The sequence below is a fragment of the Zootoca vivipara genome, chromosome 12 (genome assembly GCF_963506605.1).
Source record: "Zootoca vivipara chromosome 12, rZooViv1.1, whole genome shotgun sequence".
NCBI lineage: Eukaryota > Metazoa > Chordata > Lepidosauria > Squamata > Lacertidae > Zootoca > Zootoca vivipara.
The window spans coordinates 3,202,657-3,223,587 of NC_083287.1; the positions used below are offsets into that span (position 1 = coordinate 3,202,657).

The 20,931-nt window shown below is 42.6% G+C and overlaps 2 protein-coding genes across 7 annotated transcripts in view; one reads left to right on the plus strand and one right to left on the minus strand.

Annotated features, from left to right (window-relative positions):
* TPK1 (thiamin pyrophosphokinase 1) overlaps positions 1-13,497 on the plus strand; it is a 207,881-nt gene extending 194,384 nt beyond the window's left edge. For 4 of the 6 annotated variants that reach the window (XM_060280546.1, XM_060280544.1, XM_035101363.2 and 1 more), the window contains one exon: positions 11,163-13,497. In XM_060280546.1, coding sequence (XP_060136529.1) covers positions 11,163-11,293 — 131 coding nt within the window. In that variant the 3' untranslated portion in view covers positions 11,294-13,497. Of the gene's footprint in view, positions 1-1,876; positions 4,178-6,130; positions 6,206-11,162 lie in introns of those variants that run through there. The other 2 variants (XR_009558356.1, XM_035101357.2) reach the window with 2 other exon arrangements.
* SEC61G (SEC61 translocon subunit gamma) lies at positions 13,187-20,290 on the minus strand. The gene is made up of 5 exons (XM_035101369.2): positions 20,173-20,290; positions 19,785-19,872; positions 18,710-18,809; positions 13,823-13,925; positions 13,187-13,320 (listed from the first exon to the last, which is right to left on the minus strand). The coding sequence occupies exons 3-5, from the start codon at positions 18,801-18,803 to the stop codon at positions 13,311-13,313; spliced, it is 207 nt and encodes a 68-aa protein (XP_034957260.1). The 5' UTR covers positions 18,804-18,809; positions 19,785-19,872; positions 20,173-20,290; the 3' UTR covers positions 13,187-13,310.
* Positions 20,291-20,931: the final 641 nt, after the last annotated feature.

Genomic DNA, 20,931 nt, shown 5'->3' on the forward strand with positions numbered 1-20,931 from the left:
CGCGCGACTTCCGCTCGCATCCCGGGGCAAAGGTCGCAACCGGGAGCATCTACTTCCAGGTTAGCGGAGCTTGTAACCCGCAACATTCACAAGGGGGACAGTACATAACATGAGGTTCATTTAGTCCCTTTCCAACATTTTTGAAGCTGGGCTGAGCTTTTAAACACTTGAAAATTCAGCCCAAATTTGAGGTGTTGTTTGTTTTCGTAGCCACTGTCCTCAATTCATATATTGAGGCGAATGACATTTTGGTACCACAGGGCATGTAGCAGCTGGGTGGGGCAGTTTTTAATCAGGAAAACAATGGGGGGAAAGGGGTTAAGAAAATCTTCCAAACAGATTGCCCCCCCTTCTATCAAGTCCCCTCTCCTGTGCAGTCATGTTCAGTTGAAACTGCAAGTGAGAATAATGGAATCATCAACATGCCCAGTTTTGTGTTGTTGACAACAGTTTATTGCTTGTTATCAGTGTTCGGGTGTGTGTATTCTTGGGCATTTAGCAGGTGCCTGAAGAGGAGGAATGGGGGTGGAGAGATGATGAAGAGCCTGGTCTGCAAATCAGGCCCACTTGACAGGCACTCGCTATGGGCCAAGAAAGATTATGCCTGGGGAGTTTATTTCCTTGCTTTTCAATTGCACATGTCACTGCCTTTTCACCCCACGTGCCTGAAATTAGTCAGAGTTGACAGAAATCCAACTAATTTCAGGCACTTGGGGTTAAAAGACACTGAAAGACGGGAATGATTTGATTCAGCCTGTCATTGTTTTTTTGCACTTCTATTGCCTGATTTCTGGGTTGCCAATTCCCACCCTTGGTTTTACTTAACAGTTTTGGAAGTTTAGGTTGAAGCTGAATTTTTACACCAGGTTTATGGTTAAACTGGAAGCCAACCTCATGTCCTCCATATCCTGAAAGGGCAGGCAGAACGAACCCTGGCATACGGTTGCACAGACTCTCCAAGTCTACCTGTTTTCCAGGGACATCCCTGACTTAGAGAATCCATACTGGTTTCTGTTTTGATTCTGGAATGTCCCGCTTTTCCTTAAGGTATGGAGTTATTCAACCCCCGATCTGTCTGAAGGCAATCCTGTATAGGAAAGATTTTTAATGTTTTAATTTTATTATGTTTTTATATACAGTATGTTGTGGTTAGAGCAACCCAGTAAGATGTGTGGGGTATAAATAATAACATTATCATTATGGAATGGGAAGTCCCTATTTTCCTAGGAGAAATGTTGGAGGGTATGGTTGCACCGCTATGTGACTGCAACCCTTCATCTTGAAAGTGTTTGAAGGGTTTGGCTCTTAAATCTTTGTGTGTTTAAGTTGTAAACCACAGTGTGACGAGAGGTGGTGGATGAGCGCCCAGGTGAGCCATGGAGGTTTCCTAGAATAGGCTGCTGCAGCACTCCAGCTCTGCTGGGTCCTCTACCTGCCAGCCTTGGTTCGCCTGCCTCCAGATTCAGAACCCCAGGCTGGCTGGTACTGCCACTGGCCACCTTTGGCTTCCCTGTCCAGCTTGAGGACCTGCTGTTTCACCCAGCCATTAGAAATAATAAAAAGGTCTCTTTGGCTATGTCTGGAGTAAGAGGAAGGACAAGCCAGTGGTGGGTCCTCTGCATGGAGAAGACGGGGAAATGCTATTGGGTGACAGAGAGGAGGGGAAACTACTTAACACCTACTACTGTTTTCACCGAAAAGGAAAGTGATGCCCAACCTGATGATAACAGAATAAATGATGTAAGGAGGGAGCTGCAGCCCAAGATAGGAAGAGAAGTAGTAAGGGAACACCTAGCTACTTTAATTGAATTCATCTCTCCAGGGCCTGATGAGCTGCCTCCAAGGGTACTAAAGGATCTTGTGGATGTAATTTCAGAAGCTTTGTCTATGATCTTTGAGAAATCTTGGAGAACAGATGAGTCCCTACAAACTGGAGGCAGGCAAATGTTGTCCCCATCTTCAAAAATGGGAAAAGGGAAGACCCAGGTAACTACCAACTGGTGAGCTTGACAATACCAGGGGAGGTCCTAGAACAGATAATTCAACAGTCGGTCTGTGAGCATTTCAAATCAAATCAAATACCTTTATTGGCATCACAGTATAAAACATTTCAGGTCACTGGGATAATTAAAAGGACAAGGGTGAAGTGAGTATTTAGAAAAGGATGCTGTGATTACTAAGACCCAGCATGGGTTTCTCAAAATAAGTCATGTCAGACCAATCTGATTTCTTTTTTTGATGGAATTACAAACTTGGTGGATCAGGGGGATGCTGTGGACGTAGTGTATCTTGATTTCAGTAAGGCTTTTGACAAAGTCCCCCATGATATTCTCACGAGGAAGATGGTAAAATGTGGGTTTAACGAGATAACTGTTAGGTGGATTTGTAGCTGGTTGACTGACCAAACCCAAAGAGTTTGGTTCCCCATCATCCTGAAAAAAGTGACAAGTGGGGTGTCACATGGTTCTGTCCTGGGCCTGTTGTTGTTCAACATCTTTATAAACAACTCGGATGAAGGAACTGAGGAGATGCTCATCAAATTTGCAGATGTCACCAAACTGAGAGTGGTAGCTAATGCTGTAGTGTAGAAGGAAGAATCAGAATTCAAAATGACCTTAACAGATTAGAGAACCGGGTGCAAGGTAACAAAATGAATTTCAATAGGGACAAATGTAAGGATCTGCACTTAGGCAGGAAGAACCAGATGCACAAATATAGGATAGGGGACATCCTATATACATGTCAACAGGATCTAGGGGTCTTGAATCAACATGAATCAACAGTGTGATGCAGCAGCAAAAAAAGTGAATGCTCTTTTAGGCTGAATCAACAGACATCTAGTGTCCAGATCAAGAGAAGTAATAGTACCACTCTATTCTACCTTAGTCAGACCACACTTGGAATACTGTGTCCAATTCTGGGCACCACAATACAGACACCTTACAAGTGATAAGGATACTCTGCTTCCGAAGAGGATAAAGATAGATGCAGTTTCTTTCCTAACAGGAATGTAATGGTTCAGCTTATGCCAACAGACATTTTAAAAAATAGATCTGTTGAGAAGAGAGGGATTTCAATGCTGTTGGCAGTATGCGCCAATCCGTTTCTCCTTCTCATACTCTATCATTCTCCAACTTTAGGCAGAACAGTCTATAAAATATAGAACTGGTACTTGTGTTGTGTGCATGTATTTATTCTTTTTACTTTTTTTAGTGAGAATATAATGCCATGTTTCCATAAACCCCATTATCTTCTCAAAAGTAATGGCATCATTTATTCTTAAAAGCTTTGCAATAAAGCTCTTGGTTATGAGATTTAATTTGATCAGAAGCTGTTGCGCATAATCTGAGCTTTATGAGCCAAGCAGCAGAAAGTGGCTCTTAACCTCCTGTCCATCCAGCACCCACAAGGCAGAAACAGTCAGCCAATGTAAGCTTGGCTGAGGGCCAATTTGTGCCCCTTGTAAACCTGTGACATAAGGGAAGTTGGATGGCATTACAAATTTGTTCCACCTATATCCAGAATATTTCCCAGGGATCTTACCATTTATTTTGTGGCTGTGGTTTGAAAAACTGTTCTAAAGAACCTTTGGGTCCTTTTCGGAAGCTCATCTGGGATTCCTCAGTGAACGGATTGATACTCGTGGACAAGCTTCTCTAAAAAAACAGCCTGTCATCCTTTGCAGTGGGCAATAGCAGTGGAGCACTGGGTGTCCCCACAGATTTATCAATGCAATCTAGAATACACTTCGCCACAAGACGAGAACAAACACACTGCAAGGGATTCCTGTTCAACAAAGAACTTGCCAATGGTATACAGTGGTGCCTCACTTTACGAATGCCTCGCACGACGAAAAACTCGCTAGACGAAAGAGTTTTGCGTTGCACAAGGCATTCATAAGACGACAAAATTTTCTATGACCGCCACTTCATCTTACAAAGCGCGGCCATAGAAAGCAGCAAAGGAAGATCAGCTGTCAGTGCGGGAAGCTGACAGCTAATCTTCCTTTGCCAGGGGGGACGGAGCCAAAACGCAGCGGTGCGGCGGCTGCCCCTGCCTGTCTTCCCCTTGGCTCGGGGAAGACAGGCGGGGGCAAGCAGCATCCGCTGCGATTCGGCTCCGTCCCCCGGAGCCACCGCACCACCGGCACGGAGCGCAACTTCGGAGGCAGGCGAGAGGCGGCGGGAGGTCTTCCCCCACCGCCGCCTCTCGCCCCGGGCACGGAGGGCAACTTCGGAGACCTCTGAAGTTGCGTTCCGTGTCAGGGGAGGCAGGCAAGGCGGTGGCTGGGAGAAGAGAGCTTCTCCCCCCCCCCCGCCGCCGCCTTGCACACAGCCGGCATCGGACGGGGCTTCGGAGACCTTCTCCGAAGCCCCGTCCCATGCCGCCGCCAGTCCCCCAGAGCCTATAGGAACGCATTGATTAAGTTTCAATGCTTTCCTATGGGAAACTGGGCCTCGCTAGACGAATTCGTTACATGAATTAATTTTGTCTAGCGAGGCACCACTGTATTTCGGTCACATTGTGCATTACCATAGGGTTGAAGATCCAACAGGACTGGCATAATTTGTTTGTTTTATTTACAGTATTTGTATATCACCTGGGGCCAATATATTTCGGCACCTGAGGTGAACCACAAAATGACGCCCCTGCCAGGGAAGAAGTGGGGAGTGAAGATCTGCATCAGGAACAAGGATGACAGGCGAGGGTAAAGATTGACTTGCAGTGTGTTCCTTGGAGGCCAGATCTCCTGCCTCTGGGTGGGCCGGCCCTGATATCGCCCAATAAGCAAGCTTCTCCAAAGTGGCCTCTGAGTAAGGCCACTTCAACTGGCTTTCCTCTGAACAATGTCCAACACACCCACAAATCTGTTTCCAGTCTTCTCCTCCTAAACTTTGTGAGCAGGAGAAGAACCCACAAGGAGCAGGGATGAAAACTGGCACCTTTTAACCTGGGAAGAACTCCCCAAATTACCCTTCTTGGGGAAATGCCTACTAAAGCCAGGCTGGCTCATAGCAGCAGGCATGTTAGTATCCAGATGCTTCCCTTTACTGAGTTCCACAAAAGTGGATGGTTTCACTCTCTTGTGTTGAGGACAGTAAAGTATTCTGCTTGGGGACTCACTGGCAAGGATCCTGGATGAGTGTTAAATTCATGTCCATTCAGAGACACACTGCAAATGTGCACACATGGAATATGCAAGCTTTTGCTCCACACACATAATCATATTGTGTATTTTGATAGAAAATAAAACGGTTGAGTGTTATTCTTCTGGTACCCAGTGCCTACAAAGGCAAGCTGGTGCATTGCTAATGCATCCCTATTTAAATGCAGATTTTGCTCCTTTCATGAGGACTCTCCGAGTAAACTGAAATAGGCAAGCAAAAAATTGTAATTCAATATTTTCACTTTACGCGTGTTTCAGCTTATTGATCGTCATTTTCTGACATTTTATAATGCCTGAGTTCCCTCATGGGAAAAGATGGAAGTTGTGTTCATTTTACTAAAAGCTTTTAATTAATTATTAATAATTTCAGATATTCCAAATGTCCAGACTTGTACAGGCTCTTCTACCTATTTATTCAGTAATGGAAACAACCAGAGTTTTGACCTTTTGTGTGCACAGGAAGTACGGTAGACAACTTAAGGGAGAACTGAACCTTAGAACAGTGTGAGGTTGTGTGCTCTGAGGTCATTCAGCATAATACTGAAGACAAGAGTCTTCAGAACTACAGGCTTCTGTACTAGTTCACCACTGTGTGGCAGGAGTGGGGAACAGGTTCCATTCTTCCTTAAAAATTGCTTCATTTTGTTTTCTTTTTAGTTGTTCACCACAAGAGATGTGGTCATTGAAATCACATGACAATTGTAAAACAAATCATTTCTACTAACCCACAACTTGCATTCAACTCCATTGAATCTTTTTCTTTGATCAGCCGGTTGACCGGTTTTCGGGGGAAGAATATATTCATTAGCATGTATACAGTATACAGCAGTTCATATGGGAGGAGTTAAGCCTCCGGGTGCTCAGAAATTATTTCAGAAATTATTTGTTACCAAAACAATTATTTTCACAATCTCCATCTCCATTGATTTACTTACTGAAATGTTTTATGCTTTCTATACCTAGGTGGCGCTGTGGGTTAAACTACTGAGCCTAGGACTTGCTGATCAGAAGGTCGGCGGTTCGAATCCCTGTGACGGGGTGAGCTCCCGTTGCTTGGTCCCAGCTCCTGCCCACCTAGCAGTTCGAAAGCACATCAAAATGCAAGTAGATAAATAGGAACTGCTAGAGCGGGAAGGTAAACGGCGTTTCCGTGTGCTGCTCTGGTTCGCCATGCTGTCTGTGGACAAACGCCGGCTCCCTCGGCCTATAGAGCGAGATGAGCGCCACAACCCCAGAGTCAGACACGACTGGACCTGATGGTCAGGGGCCCCTTTACCTTTACCTTTATAAATGTATAATACAATGGTGGTGTTTACCATATTTTTCGCTCCATAAGACGCACTTTTTTCCTCCTAAAAAGTAAGAGGAAATGTCTGTGCGTCTTATGGAGTGAATGCGTGGTCCCTGGAGCCGAATTGCCAAATTTCTTTTTTCTTTTTAGAAAGAGCTAAAGGCTAACAAGAGGGAATGAGCACGTTGAAAGGAACCCGCTCAGCAACTGATTGCAATAGATCGGGGAGGGAGATAAGGGAGCTAGCTCCCTTCCCGGCCCCTCTGGGCCCCTTGTCTAGACCTCAATTGTTGTCTTCAGAGGGAGACATGTGACTGGCTGATTAGATTATCTGTCTGGAAACTAGAAATGGGTCCCTTTCCTTTCCTAGTGAAGCTGCAGAACTGTGAGTTGAACCCATAAAAACAGGATTTTTTCCCTTTGCAAGGAAACTCAGTAACTTTGAGCTGATCATTTAAAAATGGAGCTTTCCCCCTTTGCAAGAAAGATGCACAGCTCTGAGCTGACCCCATGGGGCTTTTCCCATTTGCAAAAAAAAAGCTTCCTCAAATATTTAAGGGGGGGGGCAAAGGCACCTAGGCCTCTAGGAGTTGGCTGCTATGCCTAGGACAATTCTCCTTTAAAAACTAGGTGTGTCCTATGGTCAGGTGGGTCCTATGGAGCGAAGAATACGATACATCTTTTCCTCATTCGTTCATTCATTCCTTTGATTGTTGGTTTCTGTTATTTAGTGTTCAGTTTGGGATATACTTTTGTGAACATCACAAGTTATTTTGCAGTCAGCGTGCACATATACATGTTGAAATATGAAAAACTTTCAATAATGGGTTATTTTTTATTCAGATTGTAAATGAAGGATCCCTTTTTTACAATTACCCCAGGTTTTTTTAAAATTAAAAAAAACACCACTTCATGTTGAAAACTAGTACATCAGGCAGAAAAGTTCTACCTTAGCCTTTTTCCTGATAGCCTTGCTTTCTATCCACAGGAAGGTTGTTGTTTTTGACTTCAGGGAGCATACAAAAACAAGTTTTGCAGTTGGTACTCCAGCTCAGGAAGGACTCTTACAGACCCTCCAAGTGTCCCTATTTTCCAGGGATGTCCCTGATTTAGAGAAGCTTTTCCTGTTTCTGATTTGATCCTGGAATGTCCCACTTTTCTTTAGGGTGTCCCTATTTTCACCAGAGAAATGTTGGGAGGGCATGCTTTTAGCACATGTAGATTTCATGTTTCTTTCCTACCTCTATTGTTTTTTTTAAAAAAAAATGGATTCATGCCAGCACAGCTCTCTTCCCAAATCACCTAGCAGTCCTGTTCACACCAGTAGACTTGGCATCATGACTTCCTCCCTTTTCATTTGCCCCTTGTTGAACTCATATGGTATGTTGGAATCAGTAATGTGCTTTTGCTGTAAATTCAGCCATGTCGTGTAATATGTAGCCACCATGGCCTTTTTTGAGAAGCATTGCTCAAAAGGTGTAAGCGTGTTCTAATTGAGGCATATTTTCACAACCTCTCCAACCATGTAGGCTAGAAATTTTGTAGAAGATTGTAAACATGGTATTCTAAATAATAAATCTCTAGTGATCCATGGAAACCAGTAATTTGGGACAGCTAAACCCAAAGATACTCCAAATGGTGCAAGCACAGCGGGCCTTTCTCCCCCTCCTCACATACTCTGAACGCATGAAGGGCTTTTGTTTCTTTACTTTTTTTGTAAACTACCATTTCATTTTCATTGCTAGCAGTGTGAGCAATTAAGTACCCAGTTCAAATGTGGCACTGGTAGTGAACTTGCTGGGCCACTTGACACAAACAAAAAGTATCCTATTTTACGGGGGGGTCGTAAGAATTTGTTAGATAATGTATGCAGAATGCTTTGAGCACGCTGAAGGTTTTAATACAAATCCCAAACATTATTAATTTATCCAGTTAAACTACTCAAGAGTTGATATTGTGCTGCCACACACCTTGTGAAACAAGGGTGGGAAACTATGGCCCTCCTGAGGTTGGGGGAGCATGGCCAACAGCCAAGGATGGTGAGGCTGCATCTGAGAACCACAGATTCCCTGTTGCTGACACAAAGCATCACCACCAAACAGCTCTGTGCCAAAAATATTGACAAACCATTTTTTTTCACTGGTAAGCCTTGCTACCTCTGCTTAATCCTAGCTGGTTGGCTGGTTGCCTGGCTTTAAAACGTGCTCACATGTTACAGGTACTTAGACATGTGTTGCTGAGCATGAAAACACTTGTTTACATGAATTATATGAATTGATAGCAGCGGTTATTTCTTGTAGTGTTTCAGTAAACTGCCCTTGCGGAAGAAAAACTGCTTGGAGGGAAAGATGAAAGGCGCCACCTACTGTTCACTAAGAGCTATTGCTGCAGGAAACTATGAATCTTAGCCATAGCGAGAGGATGCTGCAGAAGCTATTGTTTGGATGCCCCACCTAAAGTAGATATTTAGAATCAACTGTAACCATTCCTTCCAGACATTGCCCCACGTCAGGCATTAACACTTAGGCTAACTTAAACGTGTAGTTTATGTAGATGACTCTAAACGGCACCATGCAGACACTTTCAACTGGTTGACGGAAGACTGCAGCGCAACAGCTCATGGTCAGGAACCGAAAGAAAGCACTGTATTGGGCTGGATTTGAGCCTGTATGGTGGGGCAATTAGTTCAGTAAGCAATGGAGGACCTGTGGGCAGAAGGGTCCCTATGACCAATGGGCAGAATTCTAGGTGAAGGACAAGGGTAGGCATGTCATCCCTCAATCTATACCTCTTTCCCACCAGAATTCATCAGCCTCACACTCACATCACGTGTATTTATAATCTGCTTTCCCTCGCTTTCTTGCACTCTTTTTACCACACTAATCAGCCTCCCCCTTACTTCCTATCACTAAACCCCCGTTTCCCCGCTCCACAATGTCCATTCCACATCATTCCCTTTTTCCTATTTTTCAGATATAGGCACATATGTTCTTAAAGCTCTGTAGAGCAAAGCCTTTTTATATTATGTATAACCAACAACACATAAAAAAATTAACTGGTGTCCCTTACCACGCTGAAAGGTTTGTTACTCTTATAAATATGTCTCATCTCCTACTCATCTCCTTCCCTGGAAGATATCCAGGGAAGTGTGTTAAGTCAGTAGTCCATAGTATTATCCTTTAATTGGTTACATAACGAGTTCCACTTAAAAGAGGTCCAGCCTCAAATAGTTACCCTACATGCCTCCATGCTAGGAGGAGGCAACCTTTTCCTCCACCACTTTTACAAGAAATGTCAAGGAAATAAAATGCTATTTAATAGGACACAAAGAGTAATGGGGCTAACAAGATCTTGCAGCATATTTTTATAGACCCTTGTCCTCTGGTTAGCAACTATTTTTTAGGATGGACAGTCTTTTGAATTGAGTAGGATTGAAGGGCCAGCGACACTGACTGCACCGACCCACTTCCACATAAAGCTAGATTGCACTACACAACAGAAAAACAACAAAAGGACAAAGCCCACCAGTACAAAAATCTTATGTCGTTTTATTGCACTGATTGCCTTTGTCCTTTTGTCGCTTCACTCCCACATGAAGTAGGTGAAAGCAAAGGCTTTTTAACCTTTCCTCTCATCCCCAGGGACAGCAGCCACAGATGGAGCCCTCTTGACCCACTTTAGTTGCTGCTCACTCGGCCTCTAGCAGACCTATTTACTTCTTGCTCTGAAAGTGGGAAGATGCTTTGCCTACATTTCGGTGCCAGGCAGAAGATTGAGACTAGTTATCTGCTGCTCCAGGGGCGAACACTGAACCCAGTGGGTAGAAACTGCATGAAAGCAGACTTCTGTGAGGCATTGGGATAAATTTCCTAACAGTAAAAGCCGCTTGGCAATGAAACACTGTCAGGGAGTTGCTGAAAGCATTGAAGCAGAGACCCATTTGTCAGGGATGTTGTACCTACATTGAGCAAGGAGTGGGTTAGAGATTACCTCCAAAGTCCTTTCCAACTTCTGTAAAGGAGACGACTTTGCCAAAACCTCCATCCAATGTACTGGTGATGTACAGGGAGCCATGCTGGAGGCTTGGATTGGGAGCCTTGGGGGTCCGATTCATCACTTGAAATGCCAGTTGCCTATCCCTGCTGTAATTTATGTGGCTAATTATCTCAGGGCAAACAGAAGAATCATGGAATTGTAGAGTTGGAAGGGATCCCCAGGGGTCATCTAGTCCAGCCCTCTGCAATGCAGGAATCCTGCCCATAGCCAGACACACTGACACATGGTGCCACTATTATGCTAGACTTTAGATGGGCTAAGAACTGCCCCCCCTAAAAATGAAGTTCACATGGGTAGATAGGGAAACCTATCGTAACAGCATGTTTTCACCACTCCAAAAACTAGTGCCTGGGACTCCTTGGAGGAAGTCATTGACAATCAAAGTGCCACCATGTGTTTGCAGAACTGATCAGACACACTTCTATACTTTCAGGGGGCTGTGGGGAGCTTTTATTATCATGCCATCATAGCTGTAGACTTCTATGTCCCATTTATGTAGGAGTAAATTCCATTGAACTTTGAGAGCCTGAATAAACATCTTCAAGGTCATGCTTACACTGCACCAATTCTACTGCCTTTATCCCCATTTTTGTGTTCGTTCCAATTTCAGGAACTCTTGTGCTAACCCTTCTTTTTCATTGCTTACAGATAGAAGCATTCTAAAGTTTGGGACACTCGTCAGCACTTCAAACACTTATGATGAGTCTGGAGTTGTGACCATTGAAACAGACAAACCTTTGCTTTGGACAATGGGCATCAAAGATAAACGATGTGCATAAACTCTCAGCAGCTATTTTTGTTCAGCCCAAGCCTTAAAGCAATGCTTCCTGGGAAAATGTCACTGCACTATCTAAATCTAGATTTCATGCATTACCTGGTATGCAGCTTCAATCTATAGAATGCCAGGGATTTTAGTTTTTTGCTATTTGAGCAATGCTGTATTGTAAGCTTTTTTTTAGAATTCTGAGCATTGATGTGTTTTTATATATACTGTGCAAAGGATTTTTTTTAAGATTGGAAGGGCTGATAATGTGATATTTATATCACTTGATGATATAAAAACTTACAGAATAGAACACTGTATAACTGTGTTCTGAAAATTTGATAGCTCTCTTCAGCAGAACACAAACATTCAACTTGCCAGTGGGCTGGAACAAGTAGTGCGCACCCCAAGCCAAAACCCACAAAATAAGTTGCCATGATAATATAATAACCATGCATGCAACCTCTGTTGCATTCATCTATATTTAGCCCATAGTGTGTGTCAGGAGCCAAATACAAATGGATGCTCACTGATGACAGCTTGAATGCATACATCACGGGCTCCAGGGAGCACTTTTGCTTGTATTAAAAGGGGATGGGGAGAGGCAGGCACACAATGAAAATGTGTGGGATTCAGACGACTCATTGATATTGAAAGATAACAGGACTGCTCAAGATGCCCTGAATACAGAACTGGAGAAATCGAGAGATACATAGCCGCCCCGGCACCTTACCTCTCCTTTCTCCTGTCAAAAAACACAAGAAGGGCTTTTACACTTGCCAGAAGCGCGGCATTGCCCACGCCTGTGCTGGAGGGGCTTTACAAAAAAATCCCATACGCCCAAAGACTCTGCGTATGCCCATTGGGGGAAGTAGGGAGCCCTGAGCATTTGTTCTTCAGATGCCCCCTCTATGAAGAAGCTCGAAGGGAGATCCTGGACCCCATACTGGTGGGCTTAGCAAGCCTCCCGGAAAAGCAATTATACAACCTGCTCTTGCTAGGCAAAGACCTGAAAACAACCAGGGCGGTCGCCAGATTCTGTGCCCAAATATGCAGACACAGACTTTCTTCCCAGCCCGTCTGATTTTTCCCTCAATGGCACCCCAAGCGAACTAGGCTCAGCTTTCTGCAGCCACTATTTTAAGGGTTAAACTTTTAGCACTGTTATATAATTAATAATTTTCTTTTAAATCTTGTTCAAAGCAACTTTTATATGTTATGCTCCCGGAAACTGTTTTTCAAAGGGATCCGTTTTATTTTTATTTTATTGTACTTCTAAGAGCTGGTCCTCGACCGTAATAATAAATAAATAAAAGTGTGGGATGTGGGGTGCCTCCCTATTAATTACAATAATCTATAAGAAACAAAAACAATTATTGAGCTAAAAGAATTATAATTGCCAAAGTTTAAATGAACAGTCTGTTTTTAAAAGGGAAGACGGCCTAATTTAAATTCTTGCATTTAATAAAGGCTATATACAGTTCGAAAGCACGTCAAAATGCAAGTAGATAAATAGGAACCGCTACAGCGGGAAGGTAAACGGCGTTTCCATGTGCTGCTCTGGTTTGCCAGAAGCGGCTTTGTCATGCTGGCCACATGACCTGGAAGCTATACGCCGGCTCCCTCGGCCAATAATGCGAGATGAGCGCGCAACCCCAGAGTCGGTCACGACTGGACCTAATGGTCAGGGGTCCCTTTACCTTTATATTTAAATATCAGACTTGTTATGTGCTGCTCAGTTTATTCAACTATTGATGCTCCCCCCAGACACTGAAGAGATTGAATATTTCATAAAACCAGATTTGACCTCAAAGGTTACATCATTCAGTTTACTAAGCATAAAGCCTTAAGTCAGTGACTGACATTGGCCTACACGTGCTTACATTAACCAACTAAGAAGCCACACCAGTTTTACTTTAAAATATGTTTATAACAAGTAGCAAAAGATGATTTAGGAAGATTATGCCAGAAAGGCCAGAATGTTCTCTTTTGTTACCACAAGCAAAATCAAGTTACATGTCTTCTTGATGCATTCAGCCACCTCTGTAAAAAAAAGACAAGAAAAAAAGACAACGTAACCACAGAGGCACTTAATAGCATTTTACTGTTTTGTTTTTAAAGTAATGTCCCCCCCTTTTTTAAAAAAAAAATCAAAAAATCTAGTAATGTCCCCCCTTTTTAAAAAAAAATCAAAAAATCTTTATTTAAAGTGTATCATCCTATTTGTTTTTAACCAGCATGCCTTTCTCTTCTGTAAGCAATAGAAAAGTAGCCTGCCTATACTTTAAATAAATAAGGTAAAAGGGTTAAAGGACCCTTGGGTGGTTGAGTCCAGTTGGAGCAGGGCGCTCATCTCCACTTTCAGGCCGAGGGAATACAGAGTGCAGATTCAAAGATTATTTAAGTATGTCAGTGCATACAGGATTCTAAAGACGACACCATGAGAGCCAGAGATCACAGCAGAGTGCACAAAAATCCAATTTTAGGACATTGCTCACAAGTTGTTGTTTAAACCAGCAATACCAATTATGATGCATGTACTTACACAATGATGTTGTTGATTGGAATATGGATCAGTTTTACAAAGAAACCAATAAATCCCATTATTGCAAATCCTATTGCTGTTGCCATAGCAATCTTCTGGAATTCTGGAATTTTAAAAAAATGTATTTTTAAAAAATGTACTCTTAAATGAATTTTGAATAATTACAACCAAGTGTGTTTTTATATTTAGCCAGAAATACTTGAACAAGGAGACTATGAAGTTTTTCTGATTTAAATCTGGTTATTATTATATAGTTATCTATATATATAAAAATGTAAACTAGCCATGTCAGTTAGTATCCATGTTTCACCAAAACCGCTTGACCGATTGCGCTCAAATTTTGATACAATGTCGCATGTGAATGTGAGAGCAAGCCCATACCTGGACCAGGTAAAGCACCAAAAACCACTCACAAATCAGACAAAAGTGCATTTTGGGAAAAGAACCAGGTTGCAAGCCAGCGCCCTCTAGCGGCGGCTACACTGGTACTACACCTATAGAACCTTCCCTCTCAACAGCACCTCAGCTGCTGGTTACATACTAGGCCGAAGCCTTTACATACTAGGCTGAATGGAGGTACTGACTCGCCTGGGGGGGGGGGTTGGTGGGAAGAAGGGAGGATAGGTCAGGACACAGTGGGGCCAGTCACAGGGATGACCTGGGGGGGGGAGAGGGGGTGTGATACGTCATGCAACGGGACAGGTTGGGGGGGGAATCACAGGGAAAACCCAGGGGGTGGGGGGAGGAGGGGTGGGATACATCATGGATCGACACAGGGTGGTGGCAGTCACAGGGATTAGCCACGGCAATGCGTGGCAGGGCCAGCTAGTTTGGAAATAAAAGTGAATATAATGCAAGAGTTTGGTCAAGTGGCAGGATTTAAATTAAATAAAAGCAAAAATAAATTGCTATTAAAAACATTAAAGAACCTGAAAGCAAAGAAATAATAGAGATGGTAGGGATAGAAGCATATAAAAAGTAAAGTATCTAGGAGTATGAATATGAATAACAACAAAAAATATAAATATTTTTAAAGACAATTATGAAAAAAATTGCATGAAATTAAAAGAAATATGGAAATATGGAATAGGATGAATCTCTAATGGGAAGAATTGCAACTATAAAAATGAATGTACTTCCAAAGATGTTATTTCTCTTCCAAAACTATTCCAGTAATAACGGGGAATCCCTGCTTCAAAGAATGGCAAAGAGTGATTTCAAGATTTGTCTGGAATGGGGGAAAGCCAAGGATAAAAAAAAAGATACTAACAGATGTGAAAGAAAGAGGCAGCTTTTCACTTCCAGACTTAAAATTGTACTATGAAGCTGCATCCCTAATATGGATCCGTGATTGGATCAAGTTAGAAAGGGAGGAAATAACGGAACTGGAAGGACATGATAACAGGTTTGGATGGCATTCTTATCTATGGTATGGAAAAGCAAAAATAAACAAAGGGTTCCATAATCATATAATAAGGAGATCATTGCTCAAAGTGTGGGGAAAATACAAAGACTATTTGAAGCATTGTCACTTAAAACATTGCGGGGAAAGGGAGAATGACCAACATATAGAGAACTACTGGTTGAACAGGAGGGGAAACTAAAACTGAAGGAATATGAAGAAATAAAAGAACATCTCCAAAGTTGGTTGCACCATAGACAGCTAAAGGATATCCTTAAAGAGGACAATAAGAAAGGCTTTTCATATTCAGTTTCCAAATTCCAAAAGGAAGTGATAGAAGAAAATTCGAAACTACTAAAAAAGGCATATAACATCCTTTTGGACTGGGAAACTAAAGATGAAGAAGTAAAATCAGTAATGATTAAATGGGCACAAAACATACCAGTAGGTCACAATATACAATTTGAAGACTGGATAAAATTGTGGAAAGTAAATTTGAAATTTATGGATTGTATATTATTGAGAGAGACTTATATGAAGATGATGTATAGATGGTATATATCACCAGTTAAATTGGCAAAAATGTATAAAAATGAAAAGAAAGAATGTTGGAGATGTGAGGCCGAAGGTACGTTTTATCTTATGTGGTGGGATTGTAAAAAGGTAAAAATGTACTGGGAAATGATATACAGTATAATGAACTGAAGAAAATGTTGAAAATAACATTTGTTAAACAACCAGAAGCTTCTTTTGCTAGGTATTTTAGGCCAAGATATACCGAAAGAGAAGAGGACGCTATTCATGTATGCTACTACAGCGGCAAGAATTCTGATAGCACAAAATTGGAAGACTGGAGAAATGCCAACCAAAGAACAATGGCAAGAAAAACTAATGAACTATGTAGAATTGGCAAAACTGACGGACAGACTTCAGGGGGGAAAGACAATAGTGATTTTGAAAGAGAATGGGAACCATTTATAGTATATTTGCAGAAACAAAGGAAGACTATTGACTTGATGGCAGGATTTAAATAAACACTCACACCTTTACTAACAAAGAATATGTAGAAGATAAAGAAACAATATAGTGTATCTCTTAAGAAACAGCAGTGTATAATAAGGGGGAAAAAAACCAGAAGTGGAAGTTGGGGGAAGCCCAGGAGGGGAGGGAAGAGGGAATGTAATATAAATGTTATGGATATAAAATGTATGTAATGATAGAAAAAGAAAATTGAATAAAAAATTAATAAAAATAAAATAGAAGTGTGTGACCATCACCACCCTGCCTATTCACTAAGCACGTGGTGGAAGACTTCACCTGCTGGCCTCCCCCTCCCCTACTTACAAAATGCCTACACTTTCAGAGTTAAAGGGCCCATGTCTCCCATAACTTACTAAGTTAGAATCATAAAATCATAGAATGGTAGAGTTGGAAGGGACATCAAGGGTCATCTAGTCCAACCCCCTGCAATGCAGGAATATCAGCTAAAAGCATTCATGACAGATGGCCATTCAACCTCTGTTAAAAACCTCTAAGCAACGAGAGTCCACAACCTCCTGAGGGAGTCTGTTCAACTGTCGAACAGCTCACACTACCAGAAAGTTCTTCCTGATGTTTAGTCGGAATCTCCTTTCTTGTAACTTGAATCTAAGTCCTACCCTCCCATGCAGGAGAAAGCAAGCTTGCTTCCTCTTCCATGTAACACCCCTTCAGATATTTGAAGATGGCAATCATATAAGCTGCTCCTTATATGAGCACCCTGAGCACAATTCCCACCTTGTATCCTTTAGTCTGTCAAACGATTCCTGGACCAAATATGTATATTGCTGCAGGCAAAGACATTTTCACCCAGTAGCAAAATTGATGTGGCAGCTAAGAAAATGCAAGCCAGGTTTTAAAAAAAACATAGGGGTGAGTGGAATGTGTTTTTGTTTCACTGCATTTTTAACGTCTGTATATCTTATTGAAGAAGGACAATGCATTGATTAAATTAGGAAGTCCCCCCCCCATTTTTCCATTTTTGTGTTTATATTAGTTTGCTAAATACATCAAAATGACAGCTTGCTTTATTTATACTGTGGTGACCTATGGCTTCAATAGTAAAGTTTCTATATCGATTCACATTGGGTCCTGAATGTAATTGGGGATCCAGGGATTATCAGAATTCCTCTCAGGGTTAGAGGTTTGAGCCCCATGTTGGCCAAAAGATTTGTGCATTGCAGGGAGTTGGCCTAGATGACCCTTGTAGTCCCTTCCAATTCTATGATTCATGATTCTATGCACACCATTGACAGTGGTACTGAATGCCCAGAACTTTTGGGGGGGGGGATCTCCCTCTTGAGCAGAGCTTTCCAAACTTTTCATGTTGGTGACACACTTTTTAGACATGCATTATTTTTGACTAGTAAACAAGAGATTAACTAACCCCTTACCAGCCCCTGGAGGAGCACTGCAGCCAACACTCTTAACATGTCACAACACACAGTTTGGAAAGCTCTTCTCTACAGGCTAAGTATGCCACATGTGATGGCACCTCAAGTAATTATTAGATCTTCAAGAATTTATGCCTACGCTGCCACTATTTTCTATCTTGTAAGATATTCAATGATCCTGTGGTGCTGAAGTCTCCTGCAGTGGCTGACTGAGCTCCCTGATGTTACAGAGGAGCTAGGCAAGGAAGGGAGGAGGAAAAGACCCTAAAAAAGAAGAGTGGTCCACAAGAAATAGATGAAGAAGAGAAAGTCAAGGGAAGAGGTCTGCAAGACATAATAATCACCCACATCATGGGCTTAAGATCTCTAACCAGATTCCATATTGTAACTATACACTCAATCCGAATAATTTTTTCAGGGTCTACAATTTTGTCAATCTGTGCTCATTACAACTTTCCCTCACCAAACATGGGAGGGAGCAGGGTGTTATCCAACATCACATTGAGCTAGAGGCCCAACACAGCTGCATGGAGTGAGATGGGTTGGGGAGGGAGAGTGGAGCTCTATCCTGTCACACCAGGACTAAGAAAGCCTTGTTCCTTTCCAAGTAACTCCAAGGCTCAGAGATGTATGACAGAGAGCAACTGACCTTCTCTGGGCTCAGGGGGATGGGCATTCTTGCTGATGCTGTGTTCTTACAACATAATATATGCTCATCAGTGTCAAGATGACAATCACACTTCTAGACCCTTGCTCAGAATCACTATCCTCACCCCATTCAAAAGCAAAGCCTCTAGCCGTCTATCAGACACCACACTGTTGCATAGCTCTTAGACATATGAGCTCAGCTATATATTTTAGATGGTTTGGTTTTTTTGTCTGTTGTCTCCTCTTTAAAAAACCTACTAAATATTTTACCAACAAATGAAAATATGATATTAAACACAGGAACTTGTGTTTATTGTCATCTTGTCATCTACAGGAATAACTTATTACATTTTATTCTACTCTGCAATGTCACAAACTCATTCAGTGTTTTCTTTGTGGCTTTACCTTTCCTATCTGGCTTTGTGCATCGTTTAACAAGCCTGATAGAATCTTTCACAAACTGACGACTAGGTTCCACAAACTGCATTACTTGATCCATGATATCCTGCAAGAAAAAGAACACACACACCAACTTATTAGGATTTTTTTTCCATATGGAATCATTCCAAGTCAGTCTTGGAAATTGCCTTCAATTCAAACCACAAAGCAAATAAAGTTGCTCTTGGAAGTTCCCAATTTTTGTTAGCATTTTTTTTAACTGGTAAAAAAACCCACAGACATTATATTGATGTTCACTTAAAACAATGCTAATATACCCCTGCATCTACAATGTCTTTTTAGATACCTCCAACATGTACCTTTAATATTTTTTTGTCGCACCAGTGCACAGTGATAATGAGCTCAGGGAATTTATTCATTTGTATGAAGCTATCGTGCAACAGTAATGCACGCATTTTACACCATCATCAATTATGGTTAGCCAACAGTGAGGCTCCCAAGCTTCATGACTTTCCCCTCATTCAGTGTAGGAATATTCACTTGCTCAAAAGGAGGCAAATCTACAATATATTTTAACATTTGGGAGAACATGGAAGTATAGTTGACCAGAGTGGAGAGTGGGGGAGCAGTGACATTTAAAAAAAACCTGGTGGTAATGTAATACCCTAAACTTCCACCCCTCTCCCACCCCCTTATTACACATGTCTGTGTCCTGAAGCCAATTGCACAGTTTAGAAAAAACACTGCACAGTTCATGATTTAGGCTACAAACCTCCAGAAGTGCTTAGTATCAAACCTCATATTTAGCCAATGTTTAATTAGAAACACAGCGAGCCTAAGTTTCCAGTATGTGTGTAACGTGATCAGATGTGCCCTCACTTTTCTTACCCTCTTTGTTTTTTTGGGGGGGGATGGGGGAGAAGATCATAGCAGCGATACATGAAACGTCGCATGATATATGCATGGGAGACACACAGCATTTTCAGACGCAGAAATGGGGCAATCCCACCCTTCCCTCCGGCTTTTTCTTTCCCCGGCCTTCTCCCCCCACCCGCCCTTTGCAGACGCTGCTTAGATTCACCTTGAATTCGTCTCTGTGTTTTCAACCCCGATCGCAGCTTGTTAGGCCTTCGTTGGCTTTGCTTTCTGCGGCTGCCTCCGACTTTGACCTGAGCAGGAGAAAACAGACCCACCTCACAAACGAGCTCCTTTAAGGGAAGCAACAAATGCAGAGGCGGGGGGAGCCCCAGACTTGAAGTCCTCTCCTCCCCCCACCCCACTGCGGGAGGGGAAGGGGCAGAAGGGGGTCGGCTGCGGTGACTGAGAGGGCGCGCCAAAGAAAGCCACTTCGCACATGCCCAGGGGCTACGTGCTGCTCGACAACTCGGCTCTGGGCTCCCGTTACTGTACTGCTTTCCCTCCCGCCGCCCGCGCCCCCAACGACACAACTCCGCTAAAGACTCACTCACCGACTTGTTGGACACGTAGCAATACGAGCAACGGAAAGGGGAAGCGGAAGCGGAAGCTAGAGACAAACCTTGCGCCGACGACGAGGAAATGGCGTCACGGAGCGGCTTCCGCTCGAAGGGGACGCGGCCGCGATCGCTTTCTGAGGAGACTTCCGGCTCCCAAGCGGCGCAGCTGGTTGTCGTCGCCGCATCTGTCGCCGTATTCTGTGGCAGAGTCATGGCGTCCTGCAAAATTGCGTTTTTTGTTTTGTTTTTAAAGCTAGGTAAGGACGCCTGCTTTGTCCTAGGAGGTTTATTACACGTTTGCCGAAATCTAAAGAAATTGGCATAGGGAATTACCGTGTCCAGTGAAGAAAGGATGTGCCGTGTTGTTGTTGTTGTTACAATATGTTTATTTTATATGTTTATTCACACACACACACCTTTTCCCTGACAGGGAAATTAGAACAGTTAAAAACATAATGGGGGAGGGAACAATCATTTAAAATAATAATAATAATAATAATAATAGAATTAAAACTATATATGCATGTGTGGATTCCTACCACTTATATGTAGCCCTTTGAGAACCAGAGAAGGTCCCAGCGCAGCTCTTAAGAATTAGACTTACGCCACTTAACGATTTGTTGCTATTTTCCAGTGAGGTTCAGTCACATACCGGAAAATTCAGGTTGCTCAGTTAAAGTTGATTTGGAGGTCTTGTGCAACAACACACACACACACACCCAAATACATGCACAATTCAGACTTTATGTGATA

Bases quoted from the DNA above. Each gene is read 5' to 3' on its own strand.
- SEC61G (XM_035101369.2), bottom strand. From the start codon at position 18,803: ATGGATCAAGTAATGCAGTTTGTGGAACCTAGTCGTCAGTTTGTGAAA. The intron at 13,926-18,709 runs GTAAAGCCACAA...TTAAAATTCCAG, and splicing joins CACAAAGCCAGATAGGAAAG to AATTCCAGAAGATTGCTATG.